Below are 13,197 nucleotides of genomic sequence, written 5' to 3'. Positions count from 1 at the left end.
AAGGAAGGGTCATGGCAATGCTTTCTTTTTATTCCAAAAACACAATAACTTTAAGTTCCACTATAGTCACATAGAGGAAAATGAAATGGAAGAGCTTTCAGTTTGCAGAAGAGGAGTGTGGGAAAAGAGCAGTGCTTCCAGGGCACATTCATTTCTTCAACAGAGAATAAGGAAATCTCTCTATGCAAGAGACAAGCATTTTGGACTCAGGAGATTTGGAAAGCATAGGCTTTTGTCAGGAAGGGCTAGAACCAGGAAAACAGCCATTCTCTCCACTGTATTCTGTTCACCTGGAAACTGGCAGGATTACCCAATTAGTATTTTGTGCAGGCAGCTCCACCCTTTATAAGAAATCCCTGAGGAATGGGGAGTATATTCAAGCCATCTGCAAAAAGCAAGACCATGGCAGCATGACCACTGCCATGCTCTTGTAAAGCTACAAAGAAGTCTGGAATCAATATAGAATGTTATGTGCAAATAACAACCACTGGGAGGCATCCTCAGAACTATGCTTCACCTGGGACATTCAAAGTTTTAGGAACATAACCATCCTTCTTGCACCTGTGGGGAAAGCCCCTGACATGAAGATTGGAAGGAAACTTTGCAAGTGTGATTTTACTCATGAAACAAGCCTTTCCCAACTATCAGCACGTAGTCCCCCAACCACCCCTTTTTCTTGTAATGCAGAACACAAGGTACTCTGGGATAAATTCTGCCTAAATTTTTTTCTTACAAATCTTACCGCTCCAAACGTCAATGCAGTTTAAATCAGTGGAGTGGGATGGGTGTTAGGTCAAATATTACACTTTCCATTAAAAAAGTGATTTTTAATCACTTAAAAAAAGTTATTTTAATGTAATTTGGTGATTTGTTTACATACCTTTCAAAAATTTATCTTCAAAGAACTGGGATATTACTTTCTGTGGATAATTCACTCCAGCTCCCCAAGCAATCAATGGTGTTAAAGTCTCTGAAGGATGACCAGCCCCATGAGAGCCTACAGATATGACAAACCAAAAGCAGAATAACTTGATAAGCAAGATAAATAGTCCTTTCACAGAGCCAAGTTTAAATTTCTACCTAGGGAAAAAAATATCCTCTCTATATTCTTTGACAGGCTACTCTAGCTCCATATGTTATTTTACTGCAATTACAAGAGACATTTTCAAAACCTTTCTTTTAAAATTTGAATGTATGTAGTGCCATCCATTTGAGATCACAAAGCAATTTACAAACGTTGGCTAACTTCAGCCTCACTGCACTCTCTGAAAAGGATATTTTTCCTCATTTTAAAATCTGTGAAAACTAAGGCACAAGGAAATTCAAGTCAAAATTTCCAAATCTGAGTGCCTAAATTTAAGCACTTAGGCTCCAAACCTTCAAAAAAGTGTGTCTAACTTACATGTGCCATTGAAACCAGAGGGATTACTCGGGTCTGTAAAATTAAACATGAATAAATTTGGGCAAGATTAGGATTTTAGGAACCTAAATAAACTACTTGATTTTCAAAGGTACAAAGTATCTGCAACCTCCACTGCCCTGCCCTTTTCCACTGGTGAAAGGTGCCCACTCAGCAATAGGGAACAATAGGAGCCCTGTCCTGTTCACAATGTACTTACAAGGGGCATTTTACAGGCATGCATGTGCGTATACCTACATATTAAGGGGTTTGATAGAATATCAAATGTAATGATGTAATTAAAGATGAACTCAATATATATGATCTAAAGGGCAGAGTTGAAGTTGTGTTTGAAACAACTGGTAGGGTGCAAATGAAAGCCTACTGCTTTACTGAACAATGGATTTGGGATGCACCAAAAAGTTCAGAAGGGTGTTCTTAGCACCTGACACCAACCTGACTTCTCATCTGGATCTTTAGTTTGCTAACTAACCCTGCTTTCTTTTGAACCGCATTGAGCCTAAGTACATGCAGCTCTGGGAAGGGTTTGTGGGTTTAAGAGAACAATAGGGTTAGCCCACACACAGAAAGTTCTCCCCCTTCCCTCTGTTTTGATGATTGGATCAGAGCCAGCCAGTGAAACAGCTAATCCAAGGAGAACAGCTGGGTTACAAACGAAACTAGCTCTGAGGGAGAGGGGTAGAAGTGCAGGAGTAGTGAAGAATAGATGCTGCTTATCTGTATGGGGTTCACTAAGAAAGATCTCCTCCCCCACCAGAACATTTTTAGACTTTTGTGGCATATTGCAGGTCTTTTGGCAGACAGCAGATTGGCCAGGGTTCTAAAACTCTTCACTCTGCAGTGGTCTGCAAAGTACAAACTGTTTTCTAACGAAGAGAGAGGATTGGCTCATAATAGAGGCATAATGATCCAGAAGAGAAGTCAGGATGGTGTCAGGTGCTAAGAATACCCCTCTGAACCTCTTGGGGCATCCCAAATTCTTTGTTCAGTACAGCAGAAGGCTGCTATGCAGCTGGCTGTGGAAATAGGCGACCTAACCCATTCCCAAGGAGCGGTAACCACTTTGGAAAGCTTCTGGTGCTAGGAAAAGCTGCCCCAAACATTCCCTTCCAAATGCAAAACTTCTTTTCTGAGTTCATAAGCAGGAGTCTTTTGAAGTTGCTGCTGTAGCTGCTCACTCTCTACAACTATGTATATGGTCTTGGGATGTACCACTAGGGTAGGGAAGTCCCCGGACCCACATATCAAAGGGTTTCCAAGAAGACTTTCTCCCTCCCAGACAAAGGCCAAGACAAAGAGAGAAGGAAAAAATTTCCAATGGGGAGGAGGGGTAAAGGAAAAGAAAGCAAAACATTTTCAGGGGAAAGAATCCCTTGCAAAAGGTTTTCCCACAGAGAGCAGAAGAGGCAACATTTGCACTTCTCTGTAGAGCACAGAGACCGGGAAAGGACCAGATGGGCAATTTTCAATTTCATAAAGGGAGCTTTGCCCCCATCCCTCAGGCATGAGTTAGGACCTCTCTCCAGAGTAGTGAATCCATCACAGGAGAAAAATAAAATAAAAAATGCACCCCAAAATTTATTTTAAACTGACCCACTAATGTGTCTCACTGCCTTACTGATTAGCCACATGACATTCATTCTTATTATTCCTCTCTTCTCACCCAACTCTTTCCCCCTTTTGTGCATGTCTCTGACCAACATTCCTTGTGTCATGTCAAAATTAGATTGTAAGCTCTTTGTGGCAAGAATTGTGTCTTTACTTCTTTTTGTCAGGTGCCTAAACACATTTTGAATGGACTCAATAGTCACAATCAATAGCATTACAGCTCTAATAAAAGCACTGATCTACAGCCTTTAGGTCCCTGGCTGTGGTCCACATGTGCTTTCTTTGGGCTTGATCCTGAAATCACTGAAGTCAATTGTAAAGCTATCATGCACATTAAGGTATAGGATCAGGCTCTTTATAAAGAGAAACGGGAGAAATCCCTCAGAGATTCAAAGGATATCCCCATTTTATAGAATCATAAAAAAGAAGGGCTGGAAGGGACCTCAAGAGCTAAGGCAGGACCACATATATCTAGATCATCCTCAACATGTATTTGTCCAACCTCATCTTAAAAACTTCTAAGAATGGGGATTCCACAACCTCTCTTGGTAACGTATTCCAGTGTTCAATTATCCTTATGGTTAGGGAGTTTTCTTCTAGTATCTAACCAAAATCTCCTTTGCTCCAAATTAAGCTGACTACTTCTGGTCCTACGTTTATTGGACACAGAGCACAATTAATCACTATTCTCTTTATAAAGGGTATTTAACATATCTGAAGACTTATCAGGTTCCCGCTCACTCTTCCCTCCAAACTTCTTTTATCAAGACTAAACATGTCCGGTTGTTTTTTTTTAACCTCTCCCACAGGTCAGGTTTTCTAAACCTTTTATCATTTTTGTTGCTCTCCTCTGGACTCCCTCCAGTTTGTCCACATCTTTCTTAAACTGTGGCACTCAACGTTGGACAGAATACTGCAGCTGCAGCCTCACCAGTGCTAAGTGCAACAGGACAATTACCTCCCATGTTGTACATTCAACACTCCTGCTAATACACCCCAGAAAAATATTAGCCTCTTTTTGCAACTGTACCACATAGTTGGCTCATTTCAATTATATTCTTTCCTCCTCCTTTCAAAGGCCCTGTGTCATGATCAATAACCTCCAAGCTAAAGAGAGAGAGAGACAGCTTCCTGCAGAATCCCTAAATAGTATTCCAGTATTCCAGGATTCCAGATGCACTTTCCGCAAAGCTAGTTAATTTTCAGCTAATGAAACAAAAATAAAAAATATGTATTAACAAAAAAGGTAAGTCAGGCATACGAAGATGACAGATTGGACTTTGGGTTTCACTATTAAATCTTTTTATTGTTGTGAATGTTGACTATAAAAACAACAAGTCATAGAGGAAAAATGTATTCTAGAATTCAAATGTTACAATATAGATGTCAGCCAACTCAACAATAAAATGTAATATTCAAACAGACCTTTATTTTCATATGAGCAAATGGTAATTGGACTGACTGCTTCCAAAGATAAAGGATAAATAAACTCTTATCCTCTCTGATGGCTTATTAGGAATGAACAAATTCTGTTATTCCATCTCTGAACAGTTTGCAATTTTATGCAAAAGGCAATAAACAATCTCTGCATTTTACTCACGAATTGCACCTGAGGCATCCATGATTCAAAATACCTCATGCTAATAATTATAAATATACTGCTATTCATGACAAAATGCTTCCACAGATAGTGGCTTCCAAAGTCTCTGTGGCTCACCACCCATTAGAACAGAATCTTCCTTCAAAAGAATTTATCTTACCTCAAACTTACAGAATACTAATGATAGCCATTTACGCTGCCATACCTCCAAATGGGCACCTGTAGGACTAGTCCAGTGAATGCTCAAGTAAACCACATTCTGCATCCCCAAACACAGCTAAGTAGAAACATATAAAACTGTGAGATTGGTTCCAAATTGCCAGGGTTTTTTGTATGAAGAAAAAATATTTCCTATATAGTGCCAGCTGGATACACAAACTTCGCTTGTGATCTTTGGCAACAAAAAGCAGCATCCAAAACACATCTTTAAGTGGCCACAACATAGTATTCAATTTGATTACATCTCTGAAACCAGATGTTTCTTTGCTTGCTTGGGGCTACTCACAAGAAGAGAAAACCTTAGAGGAGATCTTGAGCACACTCTCTCTTTACCCTTGTTAGTCTGCATTCCTCCCCATAAGGCCATTAGATGATACAGATGCTTTTTGGAATACAGATTTTTTACTGGAAAGTTGCAATCTCTTTCCCCTTGAAACCTGAGTGTGCCACCACAGTGGTACATTTGACCCATACCCACCAAAAAGAAAGACTAAAGTTTCTCTGAATCTCATATGCCTTACACTACAGCACAATTACTGCCAAGACCTCAGACTAGTAAAATGTACCTCTTTTTTGGTAGCTGACATGATTATTTTATAGTAATTAATTTCTTTAGGGGAGGAAGTCATATTTTATCTATATTTAGGAGCGCATATAGCCAACCTTTTTCAAATATAAGATGAACATGCCCTTTGGGGTAACTGGTAAAAACATGTATTAATATGACTTTCATCACACAGAATATTTTAAATAGAAAATGTGAACTGATCAAAGGACATATACATTAACATAGCTTTTGGTATGCAACACAGTAAAACAGGGAATTGGAAATTAAGGCTAGGTTTGTCCCCTTGTGTTTTTACAGGGGTTCAGCTAGACTCAACATAGCTTTAATTAGCTGCACAGGATAGTTTTTGACCTTCACAAAAAGGACAGAGACTCAATTAAATGGAAACACCATTACAGTAAACTCTCTCCCCATCAGTCCTGAACTCTGTCACTCCAGAATCTTCTCCTCCTCAGCCAAAGCTGCAGTAAGTCATTTGGCCATGTACAAAATCCAGCCCCTAACACAGTGGAGGCAAGAGAGCTTTAATAGTGAGTAAAGCCCTCAAATCTGATCATATTCTAAATAATCAGAAATTTGCCAATAATCTCAACTGCTAACTGACTTTAGAGATTTAAAAAGTCTCACCCCAATCTGTCATTCCGTGGTCAGAAGTTAGGACAAAGGCAGTTTTTCCATCGTTTCCATAAAAATCCTCAAGCATTGAAACAACTTCTTTTATGCCTTCATCAACTTTTCTGATATTGTCCTTGTATTCCCTATAGCAAGGAAGAAAAATATAGTACCTGATTTAATGTGACCTTTGAATTAAAGATGGCAGAACACATTGTATATGGTAGATTACCCATTGTCATTAAGGCAAGCTTCTTGATTAGGGCCAACCGTGTGATTTGCATGGCCTCAAGCTGTCAAAGGAAATCTAGAGGTGTCTCTTGCTTCCTCTATATCTGATACTAGTGGGGGGGAAAGATGAGTTGACCGGCTGCAGCATGGTGTGGAGTGTTCTTGAATTGTCTGCGTCCATCTAGGTCGAACCAGCCTTTGATACAAGACTCTGGAATTTAGTAGTCTGCAGTAGCTAAATAGGTGGACAAGTGTAATGGTCCTCAGAGTGCCCAGGACTGAGCATCATCTTGTTATCCCCTGCTTCTAGAGAAATGTAGCCTTGCCCAGCGGCTGGGTGTTAGCTCTCTAACACCACCAGGGTGTTAGCCATTCAAGCACTCTCCTTTGGGCTATGCAAGCCCTGTCTTTGCCTTTCAGGTTAACAATAGGTGCACCCCAGTCCCCAAATCCCTTTGTAGAGTTCTCCCAACACTGGCTACTCTCAGAAATCCCAGATCCTTCTCCCACAAAGGAGTGGTGTACCCCAATTTACTACTTTTACCTTAAACCACCACTCCTGTAAATCACACAGAACTTGTGAGCACTTATAGAACAAAAGTAGGTTTATTTAAGAAAGAACAGAAAGTCAACTAGAAACAAGAAAGAGTGGGAGAAACAAACGGTTACAATACAAAACAAAAGCATAAAGTGCAAACCTGGGTCTACATTTATTAATAGTTACCTCTCCTATCTACTAAAGTAGGTTCCCCTCCCCCCAGATCAGTCTGTTTCAGAGCCAGCTTGCTTCACAGGAACTAGCATCCAAACTAACATGAAAACACCCCCGCTCCAGAAAATGTTTCCTCAGTGAATGAACAGAGTGCTTCTCCCCAATCTGTGTTATACTGAAACAGTCTTTTGTCTCAATTCATATACAGGGTGATCTCCTGTGTATTGTAGCGTTCCTTTTTTTTACCTCCAAGCGGTTTTGATTGTTTGCAGTTGTCTCTGGTGGTTTTCCATTGATAGCCTTAGGCTAGACAATTGAGCATTGCATTATATTACTGGCTAACCAGGGAGGAGTGACAGCTCCCTCCTGCTTGAATGGGCCATCATTGAAACATATTATCCTCTGGTGACTAACTTTTAGATCCAATACTATAAAGATGCTTTCAGTATAGTTACATTATTCCTTAAATATTACCTGTATATACATCTCACAATAATTGAGTCTTGACAAGTTATGAGCTTTCTGTAGATACCTTACATGTTACTCCTTATGGATAAATACCCTGCAAGACATGGGTTTGGTGCAGTACATTTGTCAGATGTGAAATAAGAGTTATTTGCAAAGAACGGAATCATTTGCCAAAAGGTCTTGGAGTCACAACAAGTTAAAGATAAACTGCAAACCTTTAAGGATTTAAAACTTCTAAAGAGCCCAATTTCTGAACACAGTAATTGTAAACTTAAAAGTGAAAATGTTAAAACTTTGTTTAAAGTTACTATACATACCATGAGGTAGCACTTGTCTTGAGATTTTGATGAGCCATGGACTCTGTGGGCCCCAAACACCCTTGTGTGGCTGATGGTGGGCCATTAATCAGTAATTTTTAGTGGGGAAAAGCCACAATGACTAGCTTTCCCAACCAATCAATTCACATTTCTCCAGAAGGCTAGAAAATATATCCTTTTAAAAGAAAAACAGAGAGGAGCACTGACACTTTGATCTAGAGCAAGGGTAGTCAATAGACAGACTGCGGGCCAAATCTGGACTGCCAGACGCTTTTGAATAGACCCAAAAAATCTTTTTATTTACTTTTTATTATCATTATTGTTATTTTTTTAAATTATTTTTTCTGGAGTCAGGACCTTGATTATGTCTTAACCAAGAAATCTGGACCTTGACAAAAAAGTAATTGACTATTCCTGATCTAGAGGGTTCACAGTCATGTACTTTGCTGCTTCAAAGGTTAGCTCCAATTCCTTGCACCATTTCAGGTGATAAAGGGAAACACAGAAATCAAGAGGAAAATGAATGGAATTTTCATAAATTCTGTTTCAAAATGTTTTTGTAATGATTCATGATCTTAAACACCCCCCCGCCTTCCCCATGCCATCCAAAAAACTCTGCAGATCACCTACAATAAAGCTGCAATATCAGCCTTATTATTTCTGGATTTCCCATTTGCTGTGGAATTAAGATGAACTCTGAACTTCATTTTGGGCAAAAGGAGAAACAAATAGTCTGCCAAGTATTCTTTTGATCAGATGTATAATTAATAAGTTTGCTACTATCCTTGATAACTAAAATTAAGAAATATATGCTGTGACCCTAAGAATCTTGAATGCCAACTGGACATCTCCATAACAGCAACTTCTAACAAACTGACAAATTCACTACATATGGCACACTGCTTTCATGGTGTATATTCATAGAGATCATCATGTGAGGTCTTAAATGAAAGCTGGTGTCACAATATTGTTGTAAGATGTACGTACAGATGATATTTAAAGAGCTGCGTATATGTACTGAAAAGATATGTTTCGAAGTCTGTCACAAACCAAAGAGAAAAACAGGTTTCTTCCAAACAGGAGATAAAATGCATATCTCCCTGTCAAATATAAATTAAGCATTGTAAACCAGCACAATGAAAGCCTTAGTTACATACTGCATCAACAAGAAAGGAGCACATCAGAGAGTGAACCACAGGGGTTGCCCTGTCTTTGGGGGCCGACAATGACTTTGGTGAATTTAAGGGGAAGGCAAAAAGAGATCCCTTTATCCTGTACTAGAGGAATGAATCAGGCAGTGCAATTATATTCATGAAAATGGGATCCCAACCTGTCCTGGTTGGAAGCACTATAAAAGACACTTGGGTGAGACAGACTTCCTTAGACAGAAGACTAACCTATTAAATTTAATCTCTAGAAAGTGTGTTACGATTTTGTTTTATATGTAAGCATTCTGTTTCCATTATCACCACTCACTATCTCTTGAATCTTAACCTTTGATGATAAACTTATTGTTTTCATTATAAATCTATTTCAGTGCTTTGATGTTAAATAGGAGCTGATTTGGAGTTGAATAGCCCAAGCTGGTGTGTACTGTTCCCTTAGGAATAGCCAATCTGGTATTTCTGACAGCGTTCAGTGGCTAAAGGGCTGACTAGTATAGGGGAATGCTTCAGAGAGGCTCGGGGACTAGGATGCAGCTATTGTTAACCTCCAAGGCAAAGACAGCAATGGCAATAGCTCAGAGGAGATTGTATAGGTAGCTAACAGACTGGAGATGTCTGTTAGCTCCCTCTCACTGGAGGGATGGGGGGAGGAACAAAGTGACTCTCAGTAATCAGCACCCTGAGAACTGTCACATATGCTAAAATATTTGTAAATGCCACTGCAGCTACATGAAAATTAATGAAAATTTGCTATGTTAATGTAACATTATAAGATTTTAAACCAACAAAATTCCAAGAAATGTAGAGTTTAATTTTTCATGGCAATTTAAAACTTTGCCCCTTGTGCAATCTCATCAAAACTGCAAGCCTTTTATCTGGATTGGTAAATATTGCTGCAAAGAAATAGTTGATTTAGGACAAAAATGTTGTGTGTTAAATGCTAATATGAAAGTTATATTTAGCATATCAAATTACCTGGAGTTTGGCCGATGAGCGTGCCCATTTGTGTCTATTCCTAGCAAATGCAGAAATAGAACTACTTTTTCTTCATTTACTTTAGAGAACAATGTTTGATTACTTCTGGCAGCATGGAAGAAGTTCTGTAAGGAAATAAATCATCAAAAGGTTATTCTAAGCACCATCGAAGAGAGAGAAGTGTAGCCTATTAAAATGCAGATTTAATTTAATGTTTATATCACAGTACTCGTATTTCGCAAAACTATGCAACAGCAAAGTAATTACTGTGCGATTCTGCTTATCTGAAGATAATATTCTGGAAAATTTTTTACTGCTGGGTATCACCTAAGGCAAGACAGGCAGAAATCCTCCAGTTCTTAAGCTTTTATGGTGCTTATGAGCAGTGATAGCAATTAGCAATGTGAGTCATCCCTCTCTTCTTTCTTTTGCATTGGGGGTCACACACTACCCCTGAGGTTAACTGCTGCCTTGTTACCTTCCACTCATTTCTTGATTTAAAGTGGGAAACATGGGCATCCCAAATAATAGTTAGAAATAGAAAATTAAGATTCTTCCTAAATTGCCATTATTTTTGCATTCTACACGCAAACTCAAATAAGGAACATCCCAAACACAAGAAAAATTCTAGGGAGGGGGATGATTTGGGTTCTCCTATTTTAGAAACAGGTTTTGCAGGACTGACATACCAAAGCATGATTCATCTCCAGAGACCAAATCAAAGCAAGAGTTTTTGTAAATGTATGGAGTGTGGTACATGCATCTGCCTTGCATATGTCTGAACAGAAACTTCCCTGAGGCATGCACTGGAGGCCATTCTGTCTCAGAACAAATGAGCCTTGGCATGGCCATCCGGTTTTATGCCAGCCATATTACAGTAGTGTGAAATACAATCAGACAGCCATTTTAATGTGCTCCTCTAGGTGACAGAGCACTGCCCAGGAAAATGGTGTCAAATGAAACAAGAATGCATTAATTACTGCAGTTGCTGATATCCACACTACATTCCTTGAGTAGGTGGTGTGCGTCCTCACCAGGAGCGCTTCCACCAACCTAAGAGGGGCAGTGTGGGGACCTGAGAGCCCGACCTCTCAGCTCCCTGCCAGGAGCCCAGCTGCCTCATGGGCTCCGGGCAGGCTGCCCCCCTTCTCCTCGCTTCCCCACCAGGACTGGGGTCCAGCTGCCCAGGCTTCTCACCCCAGTTCCCTGTGAGGAGCAGGGTCCAGCCACCCAACTCTCCAGGGGAGCAGCTGGGCTCTAGCTGCCCAGTTTTCTTGTCAATTTTATGGCTGAAAATGAAAAGAATGATAGCCAAGAGCTGATGTAAGGAGGGCAGTGTCTATATTGACACTGCATCTCCCTAACTACACCAACATAAGCTCTGTGCCTCTCGTTGAGGTAGTTTTATTATGTGGGCATAGCAGGGGAGTTACATCAGCAGGAAGAGCATTTCAGAGCGTACACCTCCACTATTGTGTCAACAAAACTCTGTAGTGTAGACCAAGCCTTAAATGGCAGGAGGTTGAAGTGAAAGAAAGCCAGAAACTGAGGATAGTCAGGGTGCTGTCTGTAAAACACTGGATCCGTTCTATGACAGGGAGTATGCTGGGAACCTGTTCAAAGGATGTAGGTAACTTGTATTAGAAAAGGGATTTTATCTAATATAGAAGTGTAAAGCCTGAGATTGCATCTTCATATTTATTTTCAAGGTAACTTGACTATCTTTGCATCCACTTACTGTTTCATCTTTGAATCTGTGGTTTTTCTATTAAGTAAACGTGTTTATTTTTACCTCAAGAAAGTCTCCGGTGTGCAAACTGTGTGGAGCGTGTGTGCCAAAGTAAGCTGTTGTCTGGGGGGGCTGATTTCATGCTTTAAAGGTGATGAACCAGAGGGAAAACGTCTAACTGTCTGATAGTTAAAAACTGATAGTGGACAGATTTGGGGAGACTCAGGATTGGAAAGGCACTGGTAACACCCTGCAAGTAATTAGGCTGGTGGAAGCCAGAGAGAGACCTTGTGCTTGTGCATAGGCTACTGGTCTCAGGGATATGAGCCAAAGCTGAATAGCATAAAAACACCCAAGGTTACAGGGCAGGCAGTGATGGAACCCCCTACAGGTCTGGGTGGTCCCCAAAACACCACATTCACTCACTTAAATTTGCATATAAGTGATATTATTACAAGCTCTGATCCTAAATCCTTATTCAAGAAAGACTATAACTGAAGTCAGTGAGTATTTAAAATAAAGACACGTGAAACAAACAATAATATAGATTGAATAGGGACACTATAACTGATGGAATGTTCAGTTTGCCTGTCTCCTACAATCAAATTCTTGCAGGGGTCCCTGGGTACATATCTGATTGCAGGATCAGAGCTCTAACAAGGACTTCCACATCACAGCCAGTGCTATAGTTGCATGTAGGAGAGTGTAAGCCTCCTTTTTGTTTGTTTGTTTGTTTGTTTTTTAAATCAGTGAGGCAAGTTTAAGTTTCAAATTCCTGAAATTAAAAACGTTGAAAAAAATGGATCACGTTTCAAGGCAAATCCTTTCCAAAGTCTAATTAGCCAGGATGTTATCTCAAATGAAGAAAGCATAGGCCTGTGGTTCTCTCTTTAGTTAGACGAGTTCCCATGACATTTCAAAAATCTCACTTTCCTTGGATAATTCAAGCTTTCCATATAGAAATTAATTCTGACAGTCAGTGAAAGTCTGATGGAAAAGACAACACACCAGCAAATACTGGTTTATAATGAAAAACAGTTACCACCAATTTTCTGGACACTCCTTTCTGTAACTTGACATTTGGTCATTCTAATAATATGGAACACAGCAGAGAAGAGGAGCCAAACATTTTTGAAGAAGTGTTAACGTTTCAGATTTACATTTCTGCATGCATGCATACGTAACAGAAGGGGAAGTGTGTTGAGTACTGTACTAATCAAGTACAATAAAGTATAACAGCAGTAAGAAGTAAGGCTTCTTTTACAAGTTGTGGGGTGGGCATTCCATCTAGTTTTGTGCATTTATTAATGCAGTTACCCATAGATGTGTTACAGCAAAGATAGGCAACAGTTAACGTTTGACAATTGTGCAAAAAGAAAGTGGGTTAGCATTTTAAATTCAGGTTCAGCTTCTGAATTATTTATTAATACATCAGTTGCACATATTAATAAAATATGTTATCAAATGGATTGGTAAAACTAAGACAGTAACAGAACTTCCCATAAGGCATAACTATGTGAATTTCATTGAAAGAGTGTGTACCTGCCTGTTTAATACAGAATGTAAAGGTCC

General features: G+C 39.6%; 1 protein-coding gene across 2 annotated transcripts in view; it reads right to left on the bottom strand.

The window, feature by feature from the left end:
* PIGN (phosphatidylinositol glycan anchor biosynthesis class N) overlaps nucleotides 1-13,197 on the bottom strand; it is a 152,614-nt gene that overhangs the window by 99,446 nt on the left and 39,971 nt on the right. For both annotated transcript variants that reach the window (XM_067567929.1, XM_067567930.1), the window contains exons 6-8: nucleotides 9,897-10,021; nucleotides 6,043-6,173; nucleotides 881-997 (exon numbers count right to left, since the gene is read on the bottom strand). In XM_067567929.1, coding sequence (XP_067424030.1) covers nucleotides 881-997; nucleotides 6,043-6,173; nucleotides 9,897-10,021 — 373 coding nt within the window. The remainder of the gene's footprint in view (nucleotides 1-880; nucleotides 998-6,042; nucleotides 6,174-9,896; nucleotides 10,022-13,197) is intronic.

The sequence above is a fragment of the Emydura macquarii genome, unplaced genomic scaffold, assembly GCF_026122565.2.
Source record: "Emydura macquarii macquarii isolate MOO-44397 ecotype Brisbane River unplaced genomic scaffold, CSIRO-AGI_Emac_v2 contig_2825, whole genome shotgun sequence".
In the NCBI taxonomy this organism is placed as follows: domain Eukaryota; kingdom Metazoa; phylum Chordata; order Testudines; family Chelidae; genus Emydura; species Emydura macquarii.
Note: the sequence above shows the minus strand (reverse complement) of the source record. Positions and strands in the feature narration are given on the sequence as shown.